Below are 15,598 nucleotides of genomic sequence, written 5' to 3' on the forward strand. Positions count from 1 at the left end.
AGGCCAAGCTCTACTTCTCACAAGGTTACTGCTTCTAGGGACTTGTCTACACAGGGTTACTCAGAAAATTAATCCAAATAAATTAAGGGTGTGAATTTAAAATGGATTACTTAAATTGCATTAAGTGTCTGTGTGGTTGTTCTTATTCAGAATTAAAGTGGCATTAAATTCAATTAATCCCAATTTACTTCCACAGTTAAAAGATTTTGAGTTTGATGTAGCATACCTCAGATATTTTCTTGAAGGAGGAGAAGGAACACCAAAGACGTGTTCCTAACACGTGTGCTTCCAGTCTGGCTTTATTTTTTGTTTTGAGGAATAAAGGAGCTCTACAAGGCTGTTTTCTAACATTTTGCTATTCCCAATTACTTAATGCTGGTCATAGGTGAAAATCTCCCTACATTATTTTGACAGTGGCTGTCTGCAGGCTAGCTACAACCTTTACTCTGTTCATGTGGCTTTGAAGAGGGAGAGGAAGTGGTCTAGGGGGAAACAAACCCCAGGGGCTATTTAGATATGAGACTAGGATGTCAAAGAACAGGGTAGATCACAAGAAAAGGCTCATATGTGGCCTTCTCGAGAGGAGACTGTTGGTTTGTAATGTGATAAAGTATTGATGAGAAACTATTCTAACTTAGCTGACGTCAGTGCAGTTGCTGTAGATTTGCATTTGTGTAACTGAGATCTTAGTCTAGTCTGTATGAACTAACGATGAAGCCACTTCTAGAGTGTCCCTGTTCAGTATCATCTGGGTCTCTCTGGATGATTCTCCAGTCTGAAACAGGTATTCACACCCAGTGTTTATAGTTGTGTGAATAAATATTTATGGCAGCCAGGCCTTATCCCCTCCTATTGTGCATAGGTGTGCAAAGGTCCTCAGAATGAGGATGATAAATACAGACCGTAGATGCACAGTACATAATGAGGATAAAACAATTTCATTCTTAATGCTGAATAATTTTTGCCTTTAATATTTTTAATGTCTTCTTCTATTTTTAAATTGCAGTTTCTAGCCCTTGTGGTTGTAGAGAAAAAACTTGAAAACATGAACCTAAGGGCTCCAAAACCAGAAGGAAAATTAAAAAGAATCCAGAATGTATTTTTCTTAATCTCCAATTCTTATGCAAACATCGTGATTGGGGGAAGGGCATAATTCATGATTTTTTTTAATGCTTAGGGCTGGCAATATAGCTGCAGTCATTTTTGTCTCACTAATTCACTCTGTCGGAAATTACTTGAGCCATCGTTCAACCTCTGTTTTGTTGCAGAGCACTTTTTCTCTGCTTTTAGCACAAGGCTAACACAAGTATTATCTGGCGGAAGACACTCTTGGAGCAGATTTGACTTTATTCTCTGGATAGAGTGTTTTAATAATCAATAAGGACATTCAGAGAACGGAGCTGGATTTTTTCCTTTGCCACTATGTAGTTCCTGCTAACAAATCTTTCCTAAAATGCTTCTTAGTAGGAGTTAAGCATGTGCTTAAATGACTGCACAGGGTGCAAGGCAGTGGAGACTCATACCCGCTGAGTTCAGGTTCCACATGTGTGAATAGAATAAGGTCAGTTGTGTTCAGTATAAAATGTCAAATATGCATAGAAAAGTTTCCCTGGTGAAATTGTGGTATATTAATAAATCATCCTCAAACAACACTTTTTACCTCATTTTCTAGGCTCCCTCTAGCGAAATAAATACTTCATCTCCTCCCAACCCACACTTCTAACCAAAAGTATTTTGCACATGAAGTATAATTCCCACAGGAAGCAGAATACATAATTGATTATAGTGAGATCCAGCTGAGGAGCACAACATTAATGGCCTCACCATGAGGTCCCAAGGTGCTCAGCAACACTTATTTAAATCAATGGAAGTTAAAGGCATATGGTACCTTTTTAGGTGGTGTCTGACACTTTGCAGGAGCAAGCTCTATTTCAGCAGGTGATGATGTTACCACTTCCCTTAACTATGTACTTGCAAGTTAAAATCACTTTATTACTCTTTCATGGGTGCATAACCAACATTTCTTGCAAACGTGGATCGAGTAGTAGTTTTTTGCCAGTTTGCAAAGGGAAATACAGCAGAAGATTCTAAAACTTTTTTTTCCTCACAGAACACCTTTATTATGGGTCAGATCCATCAGTTTCTACTCAGGCAACATTTCTAGTGAGTTCGGGCTGCAGAGAGACTAGGCTCCATAAATAGAGCTTTGTTATAACAAGAATTGCAGTTTACGTGTCCGGATGCATCTAAGACTCTGGGGTTTATATTGCAGCCCTTTCTCTTGTGATTTCAGTCAAGTTACTCATGAGTCAGGCTGTAGAATTTGCCATTGTACTTTAGCTTCACTGGAAACAAGCTATACGCTGCACACACCCAGCATTCTTTCTATCTTGGCTTCCTTTGGATATGAAATCTTATGGATAAGGCACGGCCCTGGACTCTTTCCTGCACTGTGATCGGCTCTGCACAGGAGCAAGAGGAAGCCATCAGAGAGAGAGCTATGCCTCCATGTTTCTTATGGTGAATCTGAACCAGTCCTAGACTATTCGTGGTAGAGAAGCTCTAACTTATACCAACAGCTTGGCCATGTGCCAGTTGGCTGTATTGGTAGACCACAGCTGCCCCCCTTGTTCACTGCCTTTGCCATGGCTCCTTGGCCAGGTGGGCATAGGAGCTGGCTATGTCTCTCACCAGCTGAGAGCTCTACAACATGGGGGAATTCTCAGCTGGTGAGCTAGGCTCAGATTCTGCCTGAGCAGCACAAAGTAGCCAGAAAAGGAGGGAGAATCTAACTCACTCTGTATGTGTGAGTGGGGGGAGGGTCATACCTGCCTCATAAAGGGAGGAGTATTTTCGATTCTCCACAGTCATAATAGGCTACAGTGTGTGACTTACATGAACAAAAAAGGATTTGCTGCAGGGATTGTGCAGAGATTACTTTGCTCGGAATGACTTCCATTGAGGTATGAATGATGTATGTGAGGTATGAATACATCTGTTATTTATTCCACTGTAACTTTTCGTTTCTTCGTGTTAAAAAATGAATGTACTGGTATATGTAGTCCTCCAGTGAAAACAACATCCTAGATTCTAACAGACAGGATTGCCTTCAGCTATTCCAGACAGGAATTCATACAGATGAAGAGCCCTGTGGTAAGACATGATGGAAGTACACACTGTTCACACAATAAAATAGAAAATAAAGGGCTTGATTCTGCATACACACTGAGTGCAAGGAACTCCTAGGGAAGTTAGTGTGACTTGTGCACATGGAATTGGGGCCCAAATCTTTATTTTTTACTAAATCGTATGTTTCTGGCGTGGCATCACAGATGCAGAAATAACATGTTTAAACATCTTTAAAAATATTAACAATTTTTTTATTTTTCTCAGATCGAAGCACTTACATTTTAGTCGAAAACAAACTTGACTGATCTAAGGTGCACTGTACATACTGCTAGTCAAATTGTTCTTTGTGAAGCAAGGGCCAGATCCTAGGCCCCATTCTACAGCTCTCGTGAGACACTATGCTGTATGTGTCTGATCCTCAAAGGCCTGAACATCCTTTGTTCCCATCAGTGACAGTGGGAGTTGAAGGTGATGAGAAGCTCTTGAAAGAGCTACTCGTTACCACACAGGGACTAGCTCTTCTGAAATGAATTCAAGTGTCCATTTGGCCTGAAGAGTTACAATAAAAAAAAGACTGGTAGTGGCAGCATTTGTTAAGAACACATGCAGATCGGGCTGCTGTGGCCTGCCTCCATGAAACTATAACAAGTCATCATAGAACCAACACAGTGTTAGACTTAAAGAATTTGGAAGCAATATTCTAAATCTTACTCTAGCAGACTATGCTACTTTAATATGCAAATCTAATATACTGCTAGACTGCCCGTATATCATGGATACTAAAAAGCATTTTCACTAGGAAGAGAGAGCTTTTTTTATTTCTAATAGCTGTTCACCCCATGCAAATGCATAATTCCCTGATGCATTCAAATGGATGATGCATTAAGTCAAGACATCTTCAAAATTCTCGCTCTCTGAAGGTGATCAAGAGAATCAGACTATCAGTAGGCTTCCTATTCCTCAGTTAAAGAACCTTTATAATTATGCTTTTAAAAGAGGAGCTGTAGTATATACTGTGTGGGAGCAGTCCGAATTTTAAATTTATTTTAGAAATCATACTCTTTTTGTTGTTGTTGTTTTTTAAGTGTACCATTGTAATATAAGGCGCAGGGAGGGAGGAATGTTGAAAGAGACGAAAGGATGGAGTCTTCCTCCAAAAACATTTTGGGCTTGTGAAGAGTGCCCTTGTAGATTATTCAAAAAGAGAACAGCTGATTGCTTTCAAATTTAATTGTATTAAGAATGAATCCTATCCCTGCTACATCTGCAGATACCATTGTTTCACTCAGATAACACTGCGGGTGGTAAATGAACCTGACTAGAATAAATGGGAGTCCATCACTGAATTACTCAGACAGCTTCCTGCTCTTAATGTTTTTAAATTCAAATTGCATTCAAAGATTTATAATCAAAACATAAAATCAGGTTTACGAAGATACAGAAGGCAAAATTCTGCCTCATGGAATGTACCAGAATCAGGCTTGTTTTGGACAGAAGTCATACTCCAAATGCTGTACTTAATATTGGATTAGTTAGAGGTGCTGAAGTAGAAATAGTAGACCCATAATGGACATCTTTAGAGAAATAAAAAGAACAGCCAGCTCTGATGTAGACAAACAATGACAGGACACACTATTTATTGTTATATCCTTGTAGGCAAACAATACCTTATTTTATAAAGATAATCAAGCTTAATAGAATCCAAGGTCACACTTTGCTCTTATTCATATCAGTTTACATCCAAAGTAACTCCACAGAAGTCAATGGAGTTACTCCAGGTTTACATGGGTGTAGAAAAGACCTGTATCTGGTCTGCTCTCTTGCAGAACGAACAAAGTTCTTCCTGTTCCAAGTCCATTCTCCCTTATATTAAATATGATATGTCAGATACAGTTTCTACTTAGGCTGTTTCATTCATGCATGAGATTTGCAACACAAGCAAACCAACCTAGGTAAGAGATGTGAATCCACAATAGACCTTAACTTTTGGCTCACGTTGTGCAGTGCATTTTCAGTTACAAACTCTACATGAAGGAGTGTCAGATCTTGTTTGCATTACTGAGATCTAAATAGAGGACTAATGGCCTTGTGCTAACTCAGTAGGTTAATAGGGTACTAGATTCCGCAAGTGTTCAAAGAAGGTCAGCTGCTTAGAGGGTTTTCATCTCTGGCTAGCCAGGAGGCTGAAACCACTCCAGGGGACCCCATTTTCCTTCATGACCCTGTCACTTCCAGGCAAGACTACAGTAATACATTCAAATTAGAGCTGACCAAGTTTCACTAGAGTAGAGCGCAGAAGCACTACTTTTTAATGTGGTCGGCCAGTATGAATATGGAATATCAATACTCAGATCTCTGTCCTAGCTCTCACTTCATCTCCTAGTGCAGTAACAGGTATTGCTTTTATATGTATATTATAGAGAGGGAGAGAGAGCCCAGAATGCTCTGGGATGCAGTTAGTAACCAGAGCTGGCTGAAATTTTTTTTCTGTTTTGTTGAAAAAAAATTACAATTTGTCAAAACTGAAACTTCATGAGAAAGGATCAGTTCTTAAAAAATTGGGAAAAATGTTTTGAAACTGACAGCACATCTCACTTCAACATTTCAAAATAAATTCTGGATTTTGGTTCACAATGGCTTTTCATTTTGAAATGTGAGTCAATTATAGAGATAGTTTTAAAGTCAACATCAAAATTAAACATTTCAGAATTATCAAAATGAAATATTTTCAATTGATCCAAATCCAACTTATTTTAAAGTTTTTTTCACTTCACAACATTTTTTGAGATTTCAATATTTCATCCCAATTTGGGAAAGGGAAAAAAGTTTGAAATCTCAAAAATGTTCCTGGGATGGGAGAGCCGTTCTCTCCCCAGCTCTATTAGTAAACACTATGGGACAATATAAGGCCTATTAACTTTATTTAGTACTAGGTTGATTTGGAGTTTTGTCATAATATTTTTCATTTTTAACATGTTTGTTTCAATAACATTTGCTCTGTTAAAGCATGCAGGGGATAGATTACTGGCCATTTAAGTGGCAGTTTGTGAGTTTATGCTTTAAATTCTGTGTCTGCTACAGCTGTAATGGCTATAACGATTAATAATATTTATTGGCCATTAATACACAGGTAAATTATGATGTAACTATTGAAATTATATAGTTCATTGAACACTGGAAAAACATAAATTTGGCATGAACATTTGGCTACTTAAGATGGATGTTGATCTCTTACTCAAAAATAAACTATGCAGAAAGAGCAGCGAGAACTATGGCAGTGGCAATTACTCATTCTGTTCAAGAAAGAATTCACTCTGAAGGCCTCAGATTTACTCTGTCTTTAAGACATCCAATTTTACAAATTAGTAATATCTTAAACGAGAATCTAACCTTACACTTAATAGGTGCTAGCATGTTCAGTCCTTATTGATCTTGTTTTTTCATACACTCCAGATGTCCTTCACAACCTAAGTGTGTTTTTTAGAAAGTACTCCAGACTCTGAACCAGATTAGCTGCCAGAAATGCAGACACTAATAGACCCTTGAACAGAGAACTTCAAATGGTGCGGACTAGGAGCTTGCACAGCACAAAGAAAGTAGCTAGAGCCAGGGCTGAGAATTGAGTCCTAGGTCTTATCAGTTATTTGGAAATTAATTTTTGAACTACTTCACTCTCTGTCCTACTATCGTCCACTGCTGCAAGGCACACCGTTTCTGCCCTCCCTATGAATTCAGTTTTACACTGTGAATTGAATCTGGCTTTCACACACTTATAGACAGAACTAAAAGTTGGACCCAGACACAGAACATCAGCTGCCTCTGTTACTTAATTTAAACTGGATGAATTCTTGACAAATTCTTTCTCTAACAAATCTATAAAGAAGGCAAATATTATTTTTATTTCCTTCCAGCAGGGTAGGCCAATTTCTGGCAGGGCAAATCAACTTCTTTTCAGGCTAGTTGCTTTGTCCAAGCACCAGACTAGGCCTGAGTCTAATAAGATTCTCTTGCATAATAGGATCCCATTTTTCTTTGCAAGTGCAGCCTTTTCATATCTGTGTTAAGGATTCATACAACTTGATTATCAGCATGGCAGCCCTGTAAAACTCCTGACTCATTCTACCAGGTTGCATCACAAGATCTTTTCCTTAACAACCAGCAAATAATTGCCTTCCTTGCCCTCTCAAGAGCAAATTTACCTTTCATGTCAATGGGCTAAGCTGCTTTGATACTAAAGATTTGCTCATCTTGACTGTGAAAGAAGATGAAAATCAAGGCCAGTCAAAATGGAGGAACCCTCTTTCAGTTCCCAAGTAATCCCAATACACATCCCTGCTTCCATTTATTTTACCTGGTTCCTTTCTAGTAGTTAGCCATTAGACAGAATATGGCCCCTCTGCTAGCATTAGCTGAGAGGGTGTCCCTTTGACTCAAGCAGTGAAGGCCTGTGGTTTTTGGAACTGAGGAACTAGGGTTTTACTCTGACCTCTCCACAGTGTAGGATTTATCCAATATTCATGTCTGCCAGCTGTACGTGGCTTCATCACAACAGTAGCACAAATCAGAGGGAAATTCTGCTGACCTTGGAGCCTTTCCATCCAGTCCCTTTTTAAAGCCCTCCCTTGGGAAGGGTTAGAGGGCTAGTAGGTGCTGCCCCCACTCTGCCTGCCTTATAAACTTGTTCCATGTCTTGACAAATTTGCTGACATCGCTCTTTTTCTGTCCATTTCTTTCTGTCCATTTTCCCCCTCCAGTCCTGGTTGTCTGTTTGTTTGCAGGTTTTTCTCTTCTTGACATCCTTTTTCTTTCTGTTTATTGCCAGCCCCCTTTTGGCTGATTCTTCTCCTCTCCCTTCCTCCTCTGGTTACTTCATTCCCCTCCTCATCCCCCAGTTTACCAAAAAGCTAAGACTACTGCATTGGAGTGGCGGGAGGGGAAGGGGTCCAGAGAAGAGACACTGGGGCTGGTGGTTGCTTCTTGAACCTTCAGCCTTGTGTAGAGCAGCTGCTCCTGTAGCCAGCTATGTTGGACCCATAACATGAGCAGAGAGGAAAGCTGGGTGACTCTCAAAGAACTACCTGAGGCCTTACCTGCAGAGGGGGCAGACCCTTAAGGTCTGTCTTCACTGCAACTGGAAGGTGTAATTTCCAGCACAAGTAGAAATACCCGCACTGGTTCTGACTGAGCTAGCATGCTAAAAATAGAAGGGGTAGTCATTGTGGTGAGAGGGACTAGCCACCCCTAGTACAGTCCCATCCAGGACCCTAGAGACATACTCAGGGTGACTAGTTCCTCTCACTGCTCCCGCTACCAGGATTATACGTCTGTTTTTAGGGTGCTAGCTCAATCAAAGCTGCTGCAGGTACATTTGCTTGGGCTGGAAATTATACCTTCCAGCTCCAATGTAGACATACCTAAGTGTCTGGGGGTGTGGATTTGCGCTCTGCAGCTTTCCAGAGTCACAGAGATCTTCTCCTCTGCCCTGCATCCCTCCTCTTAACTATTCTGGCACCTCCTCCCAGGATGGCCCACTGCAAAATTGGCAAGTATTCATCTGCCTGAGACAGTCTGCCTTGGGCAAAGCTCCTCCTGCCTTGGAATAAGGCTAATTAGAGATGCTGACCACTGCCCCTCTGGGGACACTCCAGGCACAAACTGTAGCAGATCTGCTGGAGAGCAGGAGGTAGAGAAGCCCTGCAGGCAGGGGCAACTCTCCAATCCCTGTGTTCCAGGTAGTTCAGTCATCTGTAGCTTTGCAAGGACTACAGTTACTACTGTCACAGTTGCCAGCATGCCCAATACCAGGGATTGAACTGGAGACCTCCAGAGTTAAAAGACTGAGTCTTCGCAGTTTGAGCTAAAGTCCCAGGCTCTGAAGCAAGGAGCTGTAATCGTTGATCCTTCTCTGTGGATCAGGCACAGAGGGGGACACAAAATATACAGACGAACCCCAGGAGGCTGTGCTACTTCAGTCCATATAGAAGTGCTCAATTTCTTCTAGTGCTTTTCATGCAGATTCTTTCAATGACTCTCTTTGTAATGCCTGTACCTTTTCTAACATGTTTTTTGGGAGGAATGTAACCTTTGGAGAGACTTTTCTCTGTTTAAACTCAAATACAAATGCTAAGAATTCCTAGCTGCAGCTTTACACAGGGTACCTCAGGACTGCAATGGAGTTTATTTTCAAATGGTTTTAACATCATGACTGTTCCACTGTTGCAGGGGGGATTGCAACCCTTTAAAATCCTGTCTTGCTCTGGGAGCAGAACAGTGGTCGTTACTGTACAACCACGTTGAAGCATGGTAGTTGCTAGCAGGGTTCTAACACAATTTATCTGTAACCAAGTTAGTTCTGTTATAAATCTGTGCTATAGATTGGCAAAATTTATCTAGCACCCTTCTGACCATTCCCTCTCCTTCCTCCTCGGCCCATACTGGCTTGGGAAACTGACAGAACCTCCCATTACCAACTGTGCTTTAAATATGTTCATAGCTAGCTCAGTCCTGATCCTCATGTGGACCAGGCTTTGATGAAATTTGAATCCTATAGAAATCTTATAATTAAGACCTTTGTGACCATGCATATAACTGAGTCATAGTCACTTTTATAATAATAATCTTGCCTTTTATATTAAAATGCATCATAAAGAGCCTTGCTCACTTTAAAGCACCTATTGTTTTCACCCTTTAAAAAAGTCATACTGTTGATTTAAATACCAGGCTTCTAATGTTCACAGAGAAAATGTACAGTAGTGAAAGCAAGCTAATAAACTAGGCATAATTGGCTTGTTTATAATGGATTTTGACTTCAGAAATGAACATTAAATAATGGCAATTCTGTTTCTTTCCAGCGCTCAGGTGGGGCCTTAGCTATTCCTTTATGTGCATTTCAAGGGACTGTATCTCTCCATGCACCCACGGGAAAAACTCTCTCTTTATCTACCTACGAGGTAAGCACTGAAGGGCAAAAAATAACACCCACATCAAAGAAAATTGAAGTATATCGATCCAAGAGTGTTGGTCATGAGCCAAACCCTGAGGATTCTCCTACTACATTTGCAGACACAAATGTTAAAATTCATTTAGAAGTTCTTGAAATTTGCGACAATGAAGAGGCCATGGATACTGTATCAATCATCAGTAATATCAGCCAGTCCTCTACCCAGGTCAGATCCCCGTCCTTGCGTTATTCACGGAAAGAAAACAGGTTTGTTTCATGTGATTTAGGAGAAACTGCTTCCTACTCTCTCTTTATACCATCAAACAATCCTGACAGCGATATTAACATATCAATTCCAGATACCGTTGAAGCTCATAGGCGGAATAGTAAAAAGCAGCATATGGAGAGAGATGGTTATCAGGAAGAAATACAATTGTTAAATAAAGCATACAGAAAAAGGGAAGAAGATGGCAACAGCAATTAAAAGACACTTAGAGTAGTAAATCTGATTTGACTGACACTCCTCCTCTCATTCAATTGATCTATCAAACACAATGACTTTTCTCTTCTGTAACATGAAATTTTATTTTGTTTGGCTATACCAATGGTTCCCAATCTGCGACCAATGGGCTGCTTGCTCATGTGACATCCTCAGGGCCATACAGATACACTGTATGGATGAGGCCCAAATAACAGAGAGCTGCATACATGGCCCACAATGGTAAATAGGTTGAGAACCACTGGACTATACCAATAAGTAGGTTTTTTAAAATGTATGGGTGGGAAAACATCAAATAGTTAATTGCTTTTATAATATTGATTAGAGAATTGCAACACTGGTGGTGATTGTGTTTTAGCTTTTGGTTTTTGTTACTATAATTTCTAAAACCTTTTCTGAATAGAAGCTTAGAAGCTGCTTTGGTTGCTTGTTGGCACTGGGCAATCTACCCATGGAAACCTGTGAAAACTGAATGATCAAACCATTCCCATCCAAGGAAAGATTCTTAACATTTTTTGTGCTTCTGTCACAATTCTGCTATGACTGATGTCTTGTGCCTGAAGTATTTATCAGAAAACAGTAGCTAAAGTCAAAAGCTGAATACAGGATTTGGTTAAATACAGGATTAAAAGGGGCCTAAGTGCTTTAAGTTTCCACTGTTATGTACACAATTCCAATGTACCACATAAGTAACTAACCATTATAATATCAACTTTTGAATCTGGGTAGCTGAAATGTAAGCATGCACATTCTGTAGATATGATAACATGTATTTCAACAAGGTTCTAATTGCTCAACATTCCTGTGTACACGTGTATCAATGTTCAGTTTACTTATCCCATGGAATCTAAGGAACCCGCTTCCTGCCCCCACCTTCTCTTCCCATGTAAGAAAAAGAAGCTTTCCAATCTTACAGGGTGTCCATACTTGATCCAAACAAGGGTCATGTTGGCAGCATGCCAGGAGCCATCCCATCATGCTTAATTTGCATAAAATGCAGCTGCCTTCATCTTTAAAGGTTATCAAGGCCAGAGTGATCCCCATGCAAGCACTAGCATAGAAAGTGTAGGTGACATGCACTCCACCTCTGCAGAGGCTGCCAGGGATGGTGCAACCCATGGCACAACCCTGAGAGTTGCCCTAACTTGCACCTTTGTTGCGATAGTCCCTACATGCCATTGCAGGGTCACAGTATGGCTGAGGTGAAGGTCTGTCCCAGCCACACATCCTCCTTCAAGAGGTCTGTTATCTCTCCCTCCACAGCCCCCAGTGCTACCGGAGGGAGGAGCCTGCTGCAGAGCTGGTAGAGCCAGAAGGGAGGGGTTACACTTGTTCTTTGACCCCTTTGTATCAGTCTAGCAAATGGACTGTAGCAAAATGATGCATCAAGCCCTTTTCTTCCATCTGTTTGTCAGGCATTTCAGTTAAATAGGGATGAACAAAATTAAGAGTTTTAAACAAAAATCACATTCCCTCTCAATCAGCTTTCATTTTCATGGTATATGTGATGCCCTAATCCCTTATAGAGCTAGAATGATCTCAAATTTTCCAGGAGAGAAGTCTAGAAAAGGCCTGAATTTCTAGGGGATGGGGGGGAAATAAGCAGAAACCCTTTCAGACCTTCTTTAGAGACCACAAAGAAGCAAAACAAAACATGGGCTGACTTTATTTTTCTTTGCAGTTAACCCTCAATATTGAGGTGTGAACTCAAATGACCTGATTCCCCTCTCAGTTACACCAGTGTAAGTTAGAAATAATTCAATTGAAATCACTGGGTTTACACTGGTGTAAATCTGAGGAGAATGAGGCCCAAAGACTGGAGGTTGCTAAGATAGAGATGGATCACACTGTGCTATGAGTCGTGGTTTAATGTGCTGCCCTTCTACACTGAAATTGAGGGTGGTAACACTATAGCTGCTTCTTCATTTCAGATTTAACTAGAAACTATATTGTTAAGAAAAATCCATTCTAAGATCTATTCAACTATATTTTTCTACAAATTGTGAATAGGCACCCTGCTATTTCTGAAATTACTGCTTTCTGCTGTCTTCTACAGAAAGCAGGTAGAAGGCAGTGTAGGAGCACAGTTTGATCTGATAAGCCCTTCTCAGTTGAATTCCAGTCTAAAGCACCAGATCAAAAGATTGTAAACATCTTGCTAGATGCAAGTCTTGGGGCCCAACAAGAAGACATGGCATTCTTTAAAACTGGAATGCTTGGCTCAAAAATGAGATGGCAACTTTTCTCACAGCCTTGTTCAGCGCAGGAAAAAAATCCAAACTAAGTTTAAGCAAGTGCTTTCCTCAGAGCAGCCATTTATTAATCTATGGGCCACATTACCCCAAGCCCAGGACAACAGGAAATGAAGGGTGAAATCCAGTAGCCAAGATTGAAAAGCAATACACAGATGAAGTTCTCTTAACGTGGCTCCACTTTCCTTTTGCTTTGACTTGTTGGTATGTTTTGCTCTTGCCCACTGGATGCCATCTGATTACTTGAACATGTGTCCAGTGTGTTCCTGGATATATTTTAAAGTTTTATTTATTTGCTAAATTCAGCACCCATATCCTAGGTAGTCTCCCAATTGGGGCAACATACCCATAGGGAGAGTGGGCTAGAGGGGCAACATTTTCCCCCCAGGGCACCAAAAAGGGTTAATCCATCATGACCTTGGAGTCTTCTTTGTTGATTGGTTCTTTTTACCACCCCTCCCCCTCCCCAAGAGAGATTAGTACTGTGTATAGGAAAAATATTAACTGATGGTGTGTTAACATCTGATTGTATTTAGGAGGGATTCAAATGCAATCTAGATGCAGCCCTCAACTTGACCTAACTGTAAAGTACTATCTTACTGGTCTATAATAAATACATTTTCTTCAGTGACGATTCTGTAAATAATTTGGTAATGTATTAAACATCTATTTTATGTTTTGTTTTAAAATGGTTGCTACAATTAAACATTTGAAACAGCGTGAACACCCATGTCTTAATTATTCAACAGACACGAGCCATTTGCAAAGTGCTCCAGAAAATTTGCTTCATTTTCTCCTGGTTCATATATTAGGACTTGTCTACACTACAGAGTTAGGCTGCTGTAAGCTGCCTTGCACAGACCTAGTTGTGCATGTGTCTACACTTAACTTGTCTCCCACCAATATAGGTTCCCTGTTACAGTGACACAGTAACATCACCTCCCTGAGCAGCACTGAGCCATGGCTGATGTAGTGAGGTTGACACAGCATAAGTGTAGACACTGTGTTACTTGTGGCAACCCAAACAGTCTCCAGCAGCTGCCCCACAAGGCCCAACACTGCCTGCCCTGGTCACAGTTGTGAACTCCATTGCTTAGAAGGTCACAGACACTGAAAGTCCCTCCCTCCCCTTTAAAGCCCAGTGAATTTTTGAAATGCCTTTTGTGATTCTCCATCCTGGCAAGCCCACACAGCAGGTCTCCATTGTTCTGCAACTGTCCCGCTGACCACGCGCTCCAGATGCGCTCTGGCTTGGAGCAGACAGGAGCTATTGGATCTTCTGGGCCTGTGGAGAGAAGCGGCTGTGCAGGCGCAGCTACGGACCAGCTGTAGAAACGTGGACACCTACGAGCAGATTGCTCGGGGGATGCAGGAGAAGGGGCACGATGGAAACCAGCGGCAGCAGCGCCGCGTGAAAGCAAAGGGACTGTAGCAGGCATAGCAGAAGGCCAGGGAGGCGAACAGTTAATCCAGTGGCAAGCTTCAGACCTGCTGCTTTTCACGAAGAGTTGCATGCCCTACTTGGCGGAGGCCCCACCACCACCCCACAGACCACCGTGGATACCTCGGAGAAGCACAAGTCACAGGCCCCTGGCATGAACAGCGAGGATGAAGTGGAGAAGTGAGAGGAGGAGGATGGGAGACATACGACTAGGAGGTCCCACTGTGCCATGAACCAGGACCTGCTGAGACTTTACTGCAGTCTGGTCAGTCCTGACAGTCAAGCATGGGTGAGCCTGATGCAGGGGAAGGAACCTAAGGTAATTGTGTAATTGTATTTCCCATTACAGTGCTGTATGTACTGATGGTACCCCATCTCCCCAACTCAGCAGGACACAGCTGACTTTTCATTAATTTACTCATACTAGAAGAGGTAGCAATGCAACCAGAGGTGGAGTTATCTTCCGTTCATGCCTCTGTAGAGTTAGGCAGGGGAGGTCATGTGGAGCATTTTGTTTATGTGCAGAGATGTCCCTGGAATCCTCCTGAGAGATCACAATGAGCCTTTCATTACTCTGCAATCCTCTCCCTACGGCTTTTAGGGATGGCAACCTTATTTCTTCCTCTGTGGTAGGACACTTTCGCATGCCAGTTAGTGATAACTTCAGGTGACACCATTGCAATAAACAGGCTAGCAGCAGATGGGCCTGGATGGCTTCGGGATGCGAGCAGCCGCTGTGCTCTCTGTGCTTTTGTTACCCTCAGGAGTGAGATATCAGCTAAAATCACCACCACCTGTGGAAAAAGGTGCCAGTATTCAGTGCCATTTCATGCAGCTGAGCAATTCCCTTGTCATTACCCCAGCCGGAATACTCTCCACGGCTGGTTCTGTGAGTGGTGCTGTGCACAAGCACTCTGAAGCAGAAATGTCAATAGGCATATCTTGTTTATACTTTAGGGGAGCAAGGGAAGAGAGATCTGAATCTTAACTTTTGCTTTCCAGTGTGATTATACTGACAGTGGTAATTCTGTGTTTTATCTGCAGCCGCTCCCATTGCAGCCTTGAGTGGTACCCCTCCACACTGTGGAACACCTGAGCGGGGTGGGGCGGGGGGCAGGGCAGGGGGGAAGAGAAGAAAGAAGAGGACTGGGGGTGACGTGTTCAATGAGACTCTGCAAGCCAGTGCTGCATCAGACCGTGAGAAATGGGTCTGGAGGGTGAACACTGCATACACCCTGGAGAGGGAAAGAGTGGACAGGAGAGAGGCCCAGGAGTCCCAGCAGAAAAAAGAGAGGGAGATGCACCAGGGCATAAGGGGGCTTCTCTGGCAGCAAATA

The 15,598-nt window shown here is 41.8% G+C and overlaps 1 protein-coding gene across 1 annotated transcript in view; it reads left to right on the plus strand.

The window, feature by feature from the left end:
• Positions 1-10,553, plus strand: part of GPR149 (G protein-coupled receptor 149) — a 33,500-nt gene extending 22,947 nt beyond the window's left edge. The window contains exon 4 of the mRNA XM_077827328.1: positions 9,981-10,553. Within this exon, the coding sequence (XP_077683454.1) occupies positions 9,981-10,553 (573 nt within the window). The remainder of the gene's footprint in view (positions 1-9,980) is intronic.
• The last annotated feature ends 5,045 nt before the right edge of the window (positions 10,554-15,598 follow it).

Source organism: Eretmochelys imbricata, chromosome 9 (genome assembly GCF_965152235.1).
Source record: "Eretmochelys imbricata isolate rEreImb1 chromosome 9, rEreImb1.hap1, whole genome shotgun sequence".
NCBI lineage: Eukaryota > Metazoa > Chordata > Testudines > Cheloniidae > Eretmochelys > Eretmochelys imbricata.